The sequence below is a fragment of the Fukomys damarensis genome, unplaced genomic scaffold (assembly GCF_012274545.1).
Source record: "Fukomys damarensis isolate Sample0158 unplaced genomic scaffold, DMR_v1.0_HiC HiC_scaffold_17, whole genome shotgun sequence".
NCBI classification, from domain to species: domain Eukaryota; kingdom Metazoa; phylum Chordata; class Mammalia; order Rodentia; family Bathyergidae; genus Fukomys; species Fukomys damarensis.
Window position 1 is genome coordinate 55,471,199 of NW_022900929.1, and position 16,500 is coordinate 55,487,698.

At 34.4% G+C, this 16,500-nt stretch overlaps 1 protein-coding gene across 8 annotated transcripts in view; it reads left to right on the plus strand.

The window, feature by feature from the left end:
- The window catches only part of Akap6 (A-kinase anchoring protein 6), a 577,020-nt gene that overhangs the window by 415,726 nt on the left and 144,794 nt on the right, over nucleotides 1–16,500 (plus strand). For all 8 annotated transcript variants that reach the window (XM_033765130.1, XM_033765126.1, XM_033765127.1 and 5 more), the window contains one exon: nucleotides 16,085–16,233. In XM_033765130.1, coding sequence (XP_033621021.1) covers nucleotides 16,085–16,233 — 149 coding nt within the window. The remainder of the gene's footprint in view (nucleotides 1–16,084; nucleotides 16,234–16,500) is intronic.

A 16,500-nucleotide genomic window follows, 5' to 3' on the forward strand; every position in this document is an offset into this window, starting at 1 on the left:
ACCCACAGACATTCTCATCTTCATAACATCAGAGAAAACAGCTCATCAAATCAACGGTAATGCTTTACCCCAACTGATACAATCAGCAACACATTAAGATTAATCACAACTTGGACACTGACCACCTGTAGTAGTCACTAGTCTATCACCCTTAAATCATTTGAATTAAATTGAAATCAAGAAGGAGTCCAGAACATGTCTGCAGTGAACATAATTTCAATATAGTGTATTTACCATTTAATGGCTCAGACAGAGCGAGGACGCAAGACCCCTGATCTCAGTTAGCTGATGGCTGAACCCCATGACACTGACTGACCTTGGGCTGCAAGGATGCAGAACCTGGAAAAGCTGTTGCTGCTATCGATGCATAACATACTATTATTAATCTTTTTATATAAATTATATATACACATTGAATTTTGGGAAACTTTAATGGTGCTGCCAACATATAAATTGAATTTTGGGAAACTTTAATGGTGCTGCCAACTTTGGAAAAAGTCATCCCAATTTACTGTGTTGAGTTGGCATTGTACAGAAATGGACAGAAATTAGAAATTGGTCTAATTTCTCATTCTTATGGCTGAATGTACTAAATATGTAAGGCCTTATCTACGTGGGATTGATTACAGAAACTAATAAAGTATTCTCTAAATAATGAAAAAAAGAATAAGATAAGACTATAGAGCAAGAAGCAATTTAAATATGTTCAGGGACCATTTTCATCTCCAGAATTAAGGATTATTTTAATGTTACATCATTGCCTTTTCTCTTTTACTTTCCTTTTTAGTTTTATTTTAGGATTCCCTATTTTTAATGTTCATACAGAGATTTCTTTAACTGAAATACTGAATAGTTTCTTTGGTGTGAAAAACTATAATAGTACACAGGATCCTAATGAGATAATTAATAATGTGAAATAGGAAGTAAAGGGCTAAAGGTGTAGGGAAAGTGGGAAGGGTGGGGGAAAGGTAATAAGGGAGAGGAAAAAATATGAGAAACTGAAAAATGGAAATAAAGTGTTTGTAAATGGGGAGGGAAAGAGGGGGTGAAGGGAGGGCAGGGACAAGGGGAAAAAATGAGAATCAAGACCTATTATGTAAAGGTACAGAATCCCAATGATGAATGAAATTGTACTGTATTCCTAGATTGTACCAATAAACTCAATTAAAAAAAATAGAATTGTAAGGAGCTGGGCACAGTGGCACATTCCTGTAATCCCAGTGCTGTGGGATGCTGAAGGATTGAAAATTTGAGCCGAGCCTCAGCAATTTTGTGACTTAGCAAGATGATGTCTCAAAATAAATGAATGAATGAATGAATGAATGAATAAATAAATAAATAAGGCTGGGGATGTACTTCAGTGTAAAGGCCCTGTGTTCAATTGGCAGTAATACTACCACAAAAAAAGAAAAAAGAAAAACAAATTGCAGAGAATAACTTCTGTATTTGATGTAGTAAAGAGTATAAACTATTAAATCAGAAAGAACTCCAGAGTCATTGGGTTTAAAGATATTCTATGTGAAGAAAAGCATCTTTAATAATACTTGAAAATATAACTGTTTTATAATTGCTGTTTATACTTGCAAATATAAGTATTTTATAATTGCTGTTTATATTTTAAAGACATGCAAAGAATAGAGTATGGAAATATGAAATATCTCAGACTTCTATTCCAAATGAAAGAAATAACATTTGAAGAATTGTATCAGTTCAAGAAGTAGATTGCTCTTTTCTTCTCCCTTTTGATAACTGATGGCTGAATTAGGTTTCAGAATCTCTGAAAGATCAGCATAGCATTTTCTGTTTCCCTTGTTTCCCTTGTGATTTGAACATTCCTGTCCTTTTTTTTGTGCTATTCAACTGGTATTCCCTACTATGACTTTGAAAATTTGGTTTCCCAGTATGGTTCAGAATGTGATATATTTTCTCTATATCTTAGCTCAACTGGATATGTTATCTCCAGGGTTAAAGTTTTATAGAGTCCTGTTAAAATTAGGAATTATCACTTTTAAGTTAAAATGTGAAACAGAGGACTTATAGCCTCCAGAGATTTTCCTGTTTGCAAATTTTAGATAATCTAAATGTATTTCTTAAACCAAAGGAATATTGGGAGATTTTGTGAAAAAAATCTTCTTTTGAATGTGACCATTCACATCTTGCCTTTCACATTGGCAACCTGAGGTGTTTATCAGTACTGGCTAAGGATCTCTGCTTTTTATAAAGGACATTCTTCTAGACTGAAAGCTACTAAGTTAGTACATGAAATTTCACTAACAACTCATTAATTCATCCAACACACAATTTTCTGAGCATTGGATGTACAATTATGAGCAAAAAAAGCTGTGGTCCTGCCCTTCGGGAATTGCAGTGGGATATAGATTAAAAACAAGCAAATATGCAAATAAATAAAATAACCAGTTAAATAAATATAATTATAAATTGTAGTAAATATTAGGAAGAAATGAGGTCTGAGAGAGAAAATAATGCAACAAATCTACCTTAGATGATTACCAGGAAGGAATAGTGTTTAAACCAAAAATTTAAAAATATGAAAGTGCTAGAAAAGTGAAAAAGAAAGGAGGAAAATTCTAAGCAAAGTGAACAGTATTCCAAGTTGGGAAGAAATTAGGTTCATTTGAAGAATTGAAATGGAAAGAAGTTGAGTATAGCCAGACTATGTGGATAAAGAAAAAAGCAGTTCAAGAGAGGGGTGCCCAACTTCATAGGCCCAACAAAGTAGGCCTCTGAAGATACCAGTATCCAGGGAGAGATGTAACGATAACATACTTACTAGTTAAGAATGTCAGATCATTTATTTAAATAGATTTTGATCAAAGCATCTAATATGTATTATTATCTTACTACATAAGGGAAAAACTATAATAATAATGGGCAATTTTTGTTAAAATATGTCTTTGGATAGAGCAATATTTAAGAACCCTTTCACTGCTAGTCATTGGATATAACTAACAATAGCTCATCATTTCACTCTGACCCTAAAATAAAGAGTAAAAAATGAAGAATACAGTTTTGCTTAATTTGTTCTCTACTTAGAACATCAGGTACCTGATGGAAAAGAATCAAGCTAAAAAGAGGGAAAATATGTGTATTTGTATTTTTTCAGTCGCTTTCAGACATGATAGCACAGAGAGAATGAGAATTTTTAGGAAAAACTAAGCAATATGTTAAGCTTTACAAGCTCTAAACAGCAATGATGATCAGTCTGTATAGCCATAAAGATGATACAAATACATGGGAATAACGTTTGTGGGGTAGGAGAGTGTCCCAGATCTACTAGAAAATAGCCCTTTAATATTTTTTGGAACTTATATAGAGAAGGATGGAATTATTACATATGTTTTTGATTATTAGTTTAAGTCATAGAACTTTGTTTTTATAATATTTTTGCAACATCAACTTTTTAAAGTAAATATATTTTTTAAAAATTTAATTTATTGGTGCATTCTAGGTAGACAGTACAGTTACATTCATTACTGGGATCTTGTACCTTTACATGCCAGGTCTTGGTTCTCATTTTTTCCTCTTGTCCCCACCCTCCCTTCACCCTCCCCTCCCCTCCCCCCTTCAAACACTTTAATTCCATTTTTAAGTAAAGATTTTAAGAACATTACAATGTGGGAAATATATAGTCAATATACTTGCTTTCTCTTTCCTTTGTCTTGTACTCTTTCTTTATGCTCCTTATCCTGCCCCACCCCCTTTTCCAATTTGGTTCTCTCCAGTTCACATACCTAAACCAGTTTCTGAGGCTCTGTTTTCTTCCCGGACTGCGGAAACTGAGATCCTAGGGGCAATTCCACCTTTGTATTGACTCTTGTCTCAGACATAGCCCCAGAAGAGCTGGGCCAAGATGAGTCTAAGACATAGTAAAAGGAAGTGAACACGCAAGACTTGGGGATACTTTTCCAGACACTCCCCATTCCTTCTGTGCAAATAGATTTTCACTCACAGATTTTCTTAAAATGTGTGTGTGGGGGGCTAATAAATTTCAGTGTTTAAGTGAAGAATATTGAAATTTGTAAAATTGGAGAGTTGGATGTCAAGAAGTTAGTGCCTGTGACTATTTAGTATGAATTAGTATATCAGATGTCTTTCTTTCTTTTCTTTTTTTTGGGGGGTACTGGGGATTGAAATCGGGTCCTTGCGCTTGCAAGGCAGGACACTGAACCGCTGAACTAAATCCCCAGCCGCTATCAGATGTCTTTCTAATTAAACAGTTAATAAGAGTCACGATAGGGGAATTGACAAGGTAGTAGGGAATTTTTATGAGAAGGTTATTACACATGGCTTTGAGAATTACTGAACTATTTTTATACAATATTTAGCACTCAATTTATACATAGTAAGCACCTCCCACTTTCATTAGAACTTCCCAATGAAACACAAGTATTTACCTTTACCTTATTATTATGATTTCAGTAAATGTATTAATAACTAGTATAGGAAAAAAAACAAATATTTTTCCCTAGGAAAATGTTCTTGTATTTCCTATAAATGTAGATTTAATTTAAATATCTATTATAAAATCTTCAGATTTTTTCTTTTCTTCATCTTCAAATATCTCTCATTTGTCAATGAATCACATCTCAGTATATCTACATAAAGTGTATTTTCTCCCTTTTAAATACTTTTATATTCTCATCTGTTTTTATGGCATGTTACTGCATGTCTCCAGAGGCACACAGCATTTTTATTTTCAAGTAAATTTATATTAGTTACAGTCTCCAGCTGTTTTAGATATAGGATCATTTCCTGTTGGTACTGTTTCCAGGACAATTCCTTTTCTCCTCACAAAAATGAAAAATGTAATTTAACAAAGACATCCTATAATTGCCTTCATATCTAGCAAGGTATCTAGCAATCTAAATACTTTATTTTATTTAAAACATCTGTCTACATAACATCTAGTGATTGTCCAGGACTATATCATCCTTGGGAAAGGCAGCTGCTGCCATTTTTATTTAATTTGTAGGGAACCAACAAAAATGCCTTCTTAATATTGAATCTTCTTCCACTATATCATATATGAAAATTTTTAAAAATGAGAATAGTTTACCTTTTTGATCCTTACAATTTAGTCTTTTTCAAACTGGGAAAGACAATCACTTTAAAAATTACTATGGAAATATTTTGTAAGACTAGTAAGCTTTAAAGTACATATATATATATATATATATATATCTCAGATGCAATTATGTGAAGTAATATATATATAACTTATATATATACACATGCATATATGGTGGCATTCAACTAGTCTCAGTTTGATTGCTAAGTTTTTTAACGTCATTTGTCTGTAGTGCATTTTCTCTTTAGTTATAATTAAAATGTAAATCTTTTATTGTGAAGTCTTCATGCTGATTAGAGCAGTCAGTTGGTATTTTGTTACTCTTTTAGAAAATGAATAAAAATGGCGACTTCTACAAAAGCTCTTTGTCTTGAGGATGATACTGAGTTTTTCTTATAAAGCAACTCATTTATAAATTCTATTTATTGTGCATGACCCTTGGATGCTAAAATGAAGTGTTTAACTTTTAATAGATCATATCAACTTAGACTCAACTGAATGCCAAAAACAGCAGACACTGAGGCTTACAATACTGTATCTAAATGAGAAAGTTTACCTTTTCTAGGGAAAGGTATCAAAATATTCCTTTTCAGAATACTAAGAAAATGAAAGGGAAATGATTATGGTTCCCTAGTGACGTGCTGTTATGATTGACAGGAAAACCAACATGTGTGCCACCTGAGACATCTTGTTCAGGAACTTTCTGGAGGCTCGTAAATTGGTGTTGGCACAAACACACACACAGAAATGACTTGATTCAGCATTTTTCAATTTGAAATCCCCAAACAGTAAAGAAAGAAGTAAATATTCATCAAATGATCAAAATTTATATTGATTTGTATTCTACATTAGCAGCTCAAAGTTGAGATCCTTGACAGGGCAGATGTCGGTTTGAATGATTCTCTTTGAAATGAGGACGTAGGCACTGAGCTGAGAGCTACCATGCATTCCTGAACCATAGGCCCTGATTATTAGAGCTGTAGGTGGCTAAATTTTAAAAGAACAGCATAAAGACACACTTGTTCAGTTCTGTTTTGATAACTAAATTGTTATTACTAGTATGTAAAGTAATTCTTGTTGTTCCTGTTTTCATCCTTTTTTCCATCACCATCTAAGGACAAATATTTTATAGAATTTCAAAGAAACTAGAGTGCGTTACTTATAGTCACAGAGTTAATAGTGTCATTTGGCAAGGAACAGCCAGTCATGCAGGGCAAGAGAAACTATGATTGTATCTTTTGTACCATCACAATATACATTTTTAATTTTTTTTCCGTAAAGCAAGTAAGGATTTTCTGTAGTGCAGTTTAGAAGATGAGAATAAGGAAAGTGCTGTAAAATATGAACATAGACTTGATGCCGTTGTCATTGTTCAGATATTTACTAAGGAAACAGTAACAGAGAGATGCCAAAAAGTCTCATCATTCTCTCCATTTCATTCAGTGTAATTACATTTCCTCCCCATCCTCATTCACTCCATAAAATGCTGAATTTTTAATGAGTTTAGGTACTTGCATTACAAAAAAGGAGAAAGGAAATTGTGGATTAAACTCGTCACAATTCACACATATCATTGTGAAATGTGTGTGTTTTCTTGTTGTTTTAAATAAATATCTGTCATTAAAATAGCAGACATTTTTCTTTATACACAAGTGTATATGCTAATGAAAGTAGCGTTAATGTTAATTATTCCATTTTGTCTAAAAGCCCACAATTTAATAAATATTGTAGACTCTTGATTTACAAACTCAGTTCTCTTAAGGCCTCGTTGTAACTCAAGTTGGTTGTAAGTCAAGAATATTTTTCCTAAAGAAATAATAGAAATAATCATGTTGCAATCTAAACCTCTCAAAGCACCCCTTAACTAACCTTTTCAATAAAAAAGGGTTGTATAATGTGTGTAATTTACCAGAAACACCAATAATTTTCCTAGAGTATTCACCAAAAAGTTATAAAATGTACTAGTTTACCAGAAACAACAATTTCATACTCTACTCACCATTCAAGTGGACATCTTTGGCTTGCAGGAAGGGAGGATGAAATGGAAGGTGGTATTGTTTGGAAGGAGAGTCCCCTTCCATAAAGACATCAGGAATCTGGCTCTGTGGTGTCTTTTCTCTCCTTAGGAGAGTCTGTCATCCACTAGCACCTGCTTCTGGCTCACTAAAGTCTCAAACTTTTCAAAACTAAAAACTGGTCTAAGGTTATGTTTCTGTGTTTTCTTTAACACTGTTCTATAGTATGATATGACTGTCATCAAGCAAGTAAATGCAGTGATTGGCTTTTTCTCTGTCCGGGTGGATTTTCTCTCCAAATGTTTGTAGCTCTGTCCATTTTTCATGATCTCCTTTATTTCAGAAGAAGGACTATGCTGTACTTATTGTTGATGCTCCCCTCCTCTTCGGAAAGCTCCCCATATGCCCTTCTCTGTTGCTCAGCCAGAAGTTTCCAAAGTTCCTCTGTAGACAATTCCTCTGAGCGCTCCTCCACCATTTCCTCATATCACCGCTGCAAGCCTGTGGACCCTGCTATCGTGACAGTGTCATCAGTCACAGGGTCAGTTGAAGGCTCGAGCTTCTCTACACAGCCTTCGGTCTCTCCCCTGGACAATTTCAGGCCACATTTTCTTTTAGGCAGATGTTGGTGTCCTTGGAGAGACATTGGCCTAAGATTTCTCAATTAACCCACACAGGAAAGATTGGCATTAGGGTTGTAACTCCAGAATTTAATTGTAAGTTAAAACTAAAATTCTGGTGGTAACCCAAGTTGTTCATATGTGAGGCCAATCATAACTTCAGGGTCCACTGTATTAAGAATGTAGCTTTTAAATTGAATTTCTTAAATATTACAATGTTTTAAATTTTTATAAGCAATAAGTTGATAAAATAAACTTTTAAAGATATAAATGTAGTATTTTTAACTAAAGTCAGTTATCTTTTGCATACAGACATGAGAAGTATAAATAAACCTTGATAACCTCAGACTAGGTTTTCTGGAACTGTCAATATTGTCAAATTTTTGTACAAATATATTACAGTAAACTAAAATGTTATTAGTACATACAATAATGTTACTGAATAATAATAATAATGAAATAGCTTTGTGAGTCTTTAAAATTTTGATATATAGGGCCAAGGATTTAGCTCAGTGGTTCTGCTGCCTGCCTTGTAAGCACAAGGACCTGAGTTCAGTCCCCAGTACCAATATATGTGTGTTTTTTGTACAAATATATTACAGTAAACTAAAATGTTATTAGTACATACAATAATGTTACTGAATAATAATAATAATGAAATAGCTTTGTGAGTCTTTAAAATTTTGATATATAGGGCCAAGGATTTAGCTCAGTGGTTCTGCTGCCTGCCTTGTAAGCACAAGGACCTGAGTTCAGTCCCCAGTACCAATATATGTGTGTGTGAATTTACTAATTGTTCCATTGACAGCATTTTTGAAGAGTAATATTAGTCTTATCTTTGCATGACTATGTGAGTTCCACTTAACATACAATAATTTTTCTGTTTAATCTCTGTAGATTATATGTTCTCTGAGAGTTGGACACCTTGTCTGACTTAGGTTTGTATCTTATAATTGCTAACATGTATAAGACACTCAGGATATATTTGTTCAATGATTAAATGAAGACTCCAAAGAAATATATCACTCCTTTAATCCTATGATTCCTACTTCTGACTTTGTTGGAGGAAATTGTGTATGCCACTCCATTGTACATTCAAAGCTGCAGAAAACAAGATTCTCATTCTCTGTAGCACCAAATGTTATTTGGATTTAGCCAGAATGTAGGTAATCATGGATATGTGAATTAGTGTCCACAGAGAGTTCATTTATGGACCAGGGAAATTTACTATGAATTCAATCCCAAAGGTGTGTATTTTAAGAAATTATGAACTGCCAATAATGATAAGAAAAGGCAAAAGGCAAAAAACAAAACAAAAAAAATAGGTCTTAGGGAAAAAACACCGTAAATGTGAGAACTCTAAATCCTGGAATGAGTATGGGGAACTCTGCCAAAGAAAAGAGTGAAGATTTCCAAGCCCAGATTCTAATCAACCCTGGAAGTTCTTGGCAGAATCTATGGGGGTCTTGAGACCTGAATGTGTTTCCAGAAACAGGAAGCAATCTGAGCTAGTTACTTAAGAGGGATACTACTGGGAGGAAAGAGGGAAGGCATAGTAAATATTTGCTTAATGAAGTAAAGGAAAAGGTGTATTCTTAGATATACTGTACTGAGAGTTTAAAGAAAAGCTGTGTAGTAAATGTAGGAAAATATCCCAATAACAAAATTGTGACTGGAAAAAGTAGAGTTTACCTTCATTATATTGAAGAATCCTCATGATTTTCCTAAGCTAGTATGGAGTCTTCCAAATACAAATTGTGATGTTATCAAAGTCTCCTTCAAAAGCCCAAATAACTTGAATTAAATAAACTTTTCTTTTTTCCTAGAGAATAGTAAGCAAGATATATATTTTAATAATTTTCTTCTCTGGCAAAGAAAAACATCTCCTAAGAGAGAACGAAGCCAACAATTTTAAAAAATCAAGCTGAAGTTACAGACTTCAAAGCATTTTATTTCTTTGTTCATATTAAATCATTTTGAATGTTCAAACTCAGCAAAATGTATTCAGACAATGTATATAGAATGCTTGTTACTTACATGGGCTATGTGGAATGTTAAGACTACAGCAACAAACACATGGACAAATGTTTTTGCCCTTATGGGGTTTCCAATCTACTGAGGAAAGATTAAAAACATAAATAGCATATCTGGGCTACATATTTTGCAGTTGTAGAAAGAACAGGAGATGTTAAGGATGAGAATAAGCTTCAGTTTAAATTACAGGTCAGGGAAGGCCTAGATGATAGGATGACATTTCAGCAAAAACCTGAGGAGATGAATGACTGAGCTGTCAGGCAAACAAGAGCAAATGCCTTCAGAGCACATCCGCTAACCCTGCTGGAGCAGGTGGGAATATATTAAGGACTGAGGAAAGACCACTGAGAATGTGGACGAAAGACCAAGGAGAATGTGGACAAAGGCCATCCTAGAGAGAAAAAAGGTAGATTGTCAAGAGAAAAAAAAAGATAAATTAGAAACAACAATGTAGATAAAACAAGAGGAAGTGGTTTTGCCATAATAGAGAACAAAGAATTGGGGCTATATGTAGAAGATAGATTTTGCAGGAGTGGGAGCTAATGGCCTATTGTAAATAATATAGTGGAATAGAAAAATTTGATGTAAAAAGAAAGTCCATTATCAATTGTCTTTGAGTACATCAGAGGGTATCTGGTGCACAAATGGAAGGATTGGCTTTACATAGAAATATTGAACTCTTTCACAGATACAGAAGACCTACATGCAGGTAGGCATTGGTGGGAACCTATGAGGTCTATTATGAATGATTAGGGAGGTCTACAGTGATATGAGTTAAGAAAACGTAGCATAAACTTTAATATTACCAAGATATTTAACCCAACAAAGGTTTTTGTGATATGTGGAGATAAAGGGAATTGTTAATATTTCTGAACTAAATTAGTACTTCTTAGGACAAATATGAATCATATATCTGTATGTGATTATAAAAGTGAGTATACATATCGTCCTTCAAGATTGTTAACTTTCCTAAATCTAACAAAATAATGTATCACAGCTGTTTTGTTGTTAGATATACAAGATGAGTTAGAAGTATATGGTTGAGTTATAATACAGGCTCCAAAGAAAATTATTGAATTTAGATCACTGTATATTTAAATAAAATATTTTAGAACACCATGTCTTGTGTTCTGATTAAATTATAATTTATAGTATAAATTTTTTATTTTTAATTTTTAAAAATTTAATTTATTGGTACATTCTAGGTAGACAGTACAGCTACATTCATTACTGCGATCTTGTACTTTTACATGCCAGGTCTTGGTTCTCATTTTTTCCCCTTGTCCCCATCCTTCCTTCACCCTCCCCTCCCCTCCCCCACTTCAAACATTTTAATTCCATTTTTACATTTTCTCATATTTTTTCCCTTTTCCCTTATTCCCCCTTCCCTATCCTTCTCACTGTCCCTGCACCTTTGGTCCTTTTCTTCCTATTTGCTAATTGTCCCATTAGGATCTTGAGTACTATTTTAGTTTTTCACACCAGAGATACTATTCAGTATTTGCATATGCGTGCCTTATTTATTTCACTTAGAAGTGTATCCTCAAAATGTACCCATTTAACTATGAATGAATCTACTTTCTCATTCTTTATGGCTGAGTAGTATTCCATTTTATAAAAAAAAACCACATCTTCTTTATCCAGTTTCCAATTGTTGGACAGATGGGCTGTTTCCAAGTTTTAGCTATTACAAACTGTGCTGCTATAAACATGGGTGCACATATATCACTGTGGTATGATTCTTTCACTTCTTTTGGAAAGATACCCAACAGAGGGATGGCTGGGTCAAATGGAACCTCTAATCCTAGTTCTTTGAGGTATCTCCATATTGACTTCCATAGTGATTGCACCAGTCTGCACTCCCACCAACAATGGAGAAGGGTTCCTTTCTCCCCACAACCCCGCCAACATTTGTTATTGTGTGATTTCTTGGTAGCAGTCATTCTTTGTGGGATGAGGTGGAATCTCAGTGTTGTTTTCATCTGCGTCTCTTGAATGACCAGTAATGTGGAGCATTTTTTCATATATTTTACTTGCTGCTTTTATTTCTTTGTCTGAGAAAAGTCTGTTCATTTCAGATAGTATAAATTTGAAGAGGTATATCTCTAGTGATCTAGGCACTAGGTGAATATAAAATAAATGGGGGAAACATGCTAGTAATGATAAGTTGCAAAGCAATTTTATTAAATCTCAGGTGAAATGTAGCATTTCAAACTTTATTAGGATGCCATAACAAAATACCACAGAGTGGTTAAATTTATTTCTCAGTTCTGGAGGCTGGAAGTCCACGATCAAAGTGTTCATAAGTGTGGTTTCTGGCAAGGCCTCCGTCCTTGGGTTGTAAAGGGGTGTCTTCTCACTGTATTCTTTTGTGGCCTTTCCTCAAGGTGTATACACTTTTGATGTGTCTTCTCTTCTTGTAAGACCCTCCACAAGTGTCCTAATTTAACTTTAATATCTCATTAAGGCCCTATATCCAAATTTAGTCACATTGTGTATGAATTTGGGAATAAGGGGACACAATTTAGTCTATAATATTAAGTTACTTATTTACTTGAGATACTAGTTAATAAAATCTCTTTGACATTCCCACTTTGTGATGCTGGGCTCCCAGCCTTGTAGTAACTGCTGATTCCCTTCTCACCATGGTATTTTCACAGTATGCCAATTGCAAGAGATTCACAAGCCTATTTAGATGGCTATCTTATGACAGAAGGCAGAAGGTGGAAGACTAAGGCCATTACAGAAAGAATGACAACTTTTTTGCCACACTGTGTCCAGGATAGTGTCTGAATTCTCTAACTTCATATTTTGTAGTCTATCCTTTGACTTTAGCCTCTTCATTTAACTGCCTCTATCTGCCATTCTTTGAACATGCTCCATACTTTTAATGACTTCACAACCTTAAACAAATGAGTTACTCTGCCTATGATATATTCATCTGCTCCCTCACCTGATAAAATCATGTTCATTATCTCAGTTCTGGCTCAAATGCCACTTCTATCAAGCCTTTACTGCTCATTCCCATCTTCAAGAGTAAACTGTTTTATTTCCCATATTTCCCCACAATCCATTTCACTTGGCAGTCTTGTAGTTATGTATTAGTGTGGCTTCGTCCTCCACCACAATGCTCTTTTCAGAAGTGGCCACTTTGTAGTCTCCTTTGTACCCAGAATACTTGGTATAGTTCCTGAGGTTTGATAGAGTCTCAGTGAACATAGGGCTAATAAATGAATGAATGAATGAATGTACAATTTATTTATCCAACAATTATTTATTGAACCTTTCATGTTCTAGATACTCCTAAAGTGCTTGGATTGCAAAATGGCCAAAGAAAGATGTCCCTTATATTGCTTGGATTCTTGAGATAGAGACAAAAATAAATTTAAACCACCATATGCAAGAGTTTTAAATTAAAACATACTATGGAGGAAAGTAAAGTGATTCTGAAATAAAATGAAGAAGCTCTATCTTCATAGGGTCATCGAAGAAGGCCTCTTTGAGAAGTATTGTGTCAGATAAGAGCTGAAGAATGAGAACACATTGTCAAAAGAATGTTTAAGAAAAAGAGGACAACACTGTGTATGCAAAAGATACTGAGGCAGGAAAGAATTGTTTAAAAAAACCAAAATGTTTAAAGAATTGAAAGAAGGCAGGGATTACACGGGTATGGTGATCCAGAAGGAGACTAAGTCTAAGGCAAGAAGTGAGGTCTGAAGTAGGAAATAAATAGATCTCCTAGACAATGGGGAAAAAGTGTTTATTTCAAATATAGTACTAAATCAGCTTGTGTTTTATAAAGACCCCTCTGGCCAAAGTAAGGGAAGAGGTAGAAGGCATAGGAGTGAGCAAGAAGAAATAGCACACGTTAGAAGATAACTGTTGGATAGCAGGTGAAAGGTAAAAGCTTGGACTAAGGTGGAAGCAATGCAGATTGAGGAGACATTTTGGAAAATGAATCAACTTAAAGAGTGACTTGCTGTGGGAAATGAAGGGGAGCCAAAAGAGATTGTTAGGTTTCTGAACTGAGCAATAAATAGATGGTGACATCTATAAGGTCTTAAGTATGGAGAGATTTGGGGCAGGTGGTGAAAATGAGGATAAAGAGTTCTGTTTTATTTAGTAAGTCCTAAAGTAATCCAAATTTTGTAGCTTTTCAGTGGAAGGAAGGAGGTGGTATTTGAGACTGTTGTTTTTAAGCTCTTTGCTCGATATCTGGTATATCATTTATTGCATGTGAATTTGTGTGCTCCTTTCAAGGCTGTGTTCTCTTGTTTTTCTAATCAGTTCTCTATAGTCAGTTTTAACATTTTAAATATATATTCTGAGATCAGTATTATTCCTCCTGATCTTATGGTATTTACAAAACTCTTACTTGGCACTTTCTATACGCGCCTTCCATGTTCTGCATACCCCTCTTCTATATCATTCTATAAAGATGCAGTTTAGCAATAGAGTTTGCGTTTTCTTTGTGCCTTTCCACCAGCCACACCTCCTACTCTATGTAATATTACCTTTTCTTTATATAGTATTTAATGCAATTCTTTTTTGATACTGGATATTGAACTAATGGTCTCTGCACTGAACTACTTCCCCAGCCCTTTTTATTTTTTATTTTGAGACAAAGTCTCCCTAACTCACTAAGTTGCCCAGGCTGGGACTGAACTCACAGCTATCCTGCCTCATCCTGTAAGACTGCTGAGATTACAGGTGTATGGCACCATGTCCAGCCCTGTCATAATTCTTAATCCAAATGAGTCTCTTCTTATCCAAGCCAGTGGGTATGAGAAATAATGATTTACTTAAATTAATAGGCCAATTACAGTTTTGAACTACTTTCTGAATCTTCAGTTATATAATATTAGCATTATTTCTTTAAGTTCTTACTTGCCAGTCTAGCACATTCATAACTTGTGGAAATCAGCACCGTGGGAAGTCTAGAATAGTTTCAGACCTTATTTCTCATAAACTGTTTTCTTTACATAGTCCTAATTTGGCTTTTCTAGCAAGTGCCACTTTATAATACTCTCTTTTTATCCATAGTCAGGTCTGTAAAATGAGATCAGGCAAAGGGCCTGAGTTGACTTTAGATCCTAGGGAGAACAGATCATATCTGACATAATTTTTCTTACATGTTCTAGACTTCTAGAGACTACTCAACTGCTGACCCCAACTGTTTTTCTTAAGAGATTGTGTGATAAAATTACAAAATAGCAGTTTTAAGGTTCATCATAAATGTTAAAGAATATACTTGGATTTCAGGAAGCACACTGAAAGAATAGTCTTTAGATTCACAAAATATGTGAACTCAGTATTGCTCCGGTCCCTTTTTTTACCATGGATATGAAAACCCCTGAGGAGACTTCATTCATCTGGTGTTCTAGGAAATCCTAAAGGCACAGGGATTATAACAGCTGTGATAAATAAAGTACCTATTCATTACATTTCCAGGCCAAATATTATTCAGCATTATTTTTTAAATTAATAAACTTTATTGGTAGAATTTAGATATACACAGTGATCACATTCATCATGTGGAATTTGTACCTGTACATGACATGTCTTGATTCTTATTTTTTCCCATTCCTCACCCCTTCCTTCAACCCTTCTTCCCTTTCATATTTACAAAAGCTTTGTTTCATTTTTATCTTTCCTTTGGACTTAGTTTGATAGAAAACATCATGGTGAACTTATTACCTCTCCTTTACAGTGAGTGCCAAATAACTATGAAAGATTTAACAATTCAGACCTGTATATAAGCAAAAAATCACTATTTCTTTGACTTAAAATTATGAAGGCAAAAATGCAAAGAACACAAAAAGGGTAAGAAAGGAATTCTATTCTGCTATTTAAGAGGTATTAGAATTAATATTAAGCTTGTTTATTCTCTCCAGGAAAGAAAACAAAGATGCATTCAGTATATATGTATATTATAAATATATAATATTTATATACAGTAGTAATGTATGGGTTGATGTGGATCTTTAAAAGTAAGTGCTGCATATTTGACAATGTGAGGATGAACCTTTTAAAGAATTTCACACAATTTATACGTGAAGTCTTACACAGTATTGTGATCTCAGGGATATTTGTGATATTTACTGAACCTTCTGGGAGTTCATTTATTCAGGTCATATTTTAAGGAAGAACTTACAAGATTCAAATATGAAATATAATTCTGTCATATGCCCAGTTGATCCCATTAAATCCAACCTAAAAAGAGCAGTATAGCAATGTGAACAGTTCTCATTTTTTGAGTTGTTACACCTCATTTGAGATGCATTCCTTCTGGATTAAAGCAGCAGTTCCTTTTTGTCTCTCTCCAGGCTGAGGTTCAGCTATGCTACCTGGAAGCACAAAGAGATGCTGTTGAGCAGATGTCCCTCAAGCTGTACAGTGAGCAGTACACCAGCAGCAGCAAGAGGAAAGAAGAATTTGCTGATATGTCAAAAGTTCATTCAGTAGGAAGCAATGGGTAAGGAACTATTCTTTTTGTTGTTTTATTCTCACTAATCTATTTTTTTCAATGAATTTCCACTGGTAGGTGTTAGACAAGCATTTCTTCTCTAGCTAACAGACAAGGAGAAGCTCAGTAGACCAGGCATTTATGTTGTTTTCCATTTATGCCAGAATTGAAGACTCTGAATTTTTATCAGCTTCTGTCTTCTGACCCAGAACTTCCTAAATATTACTATTACTTTATAAAAACAAAACAAAACAACAGCCACAACAACAAAAGCCT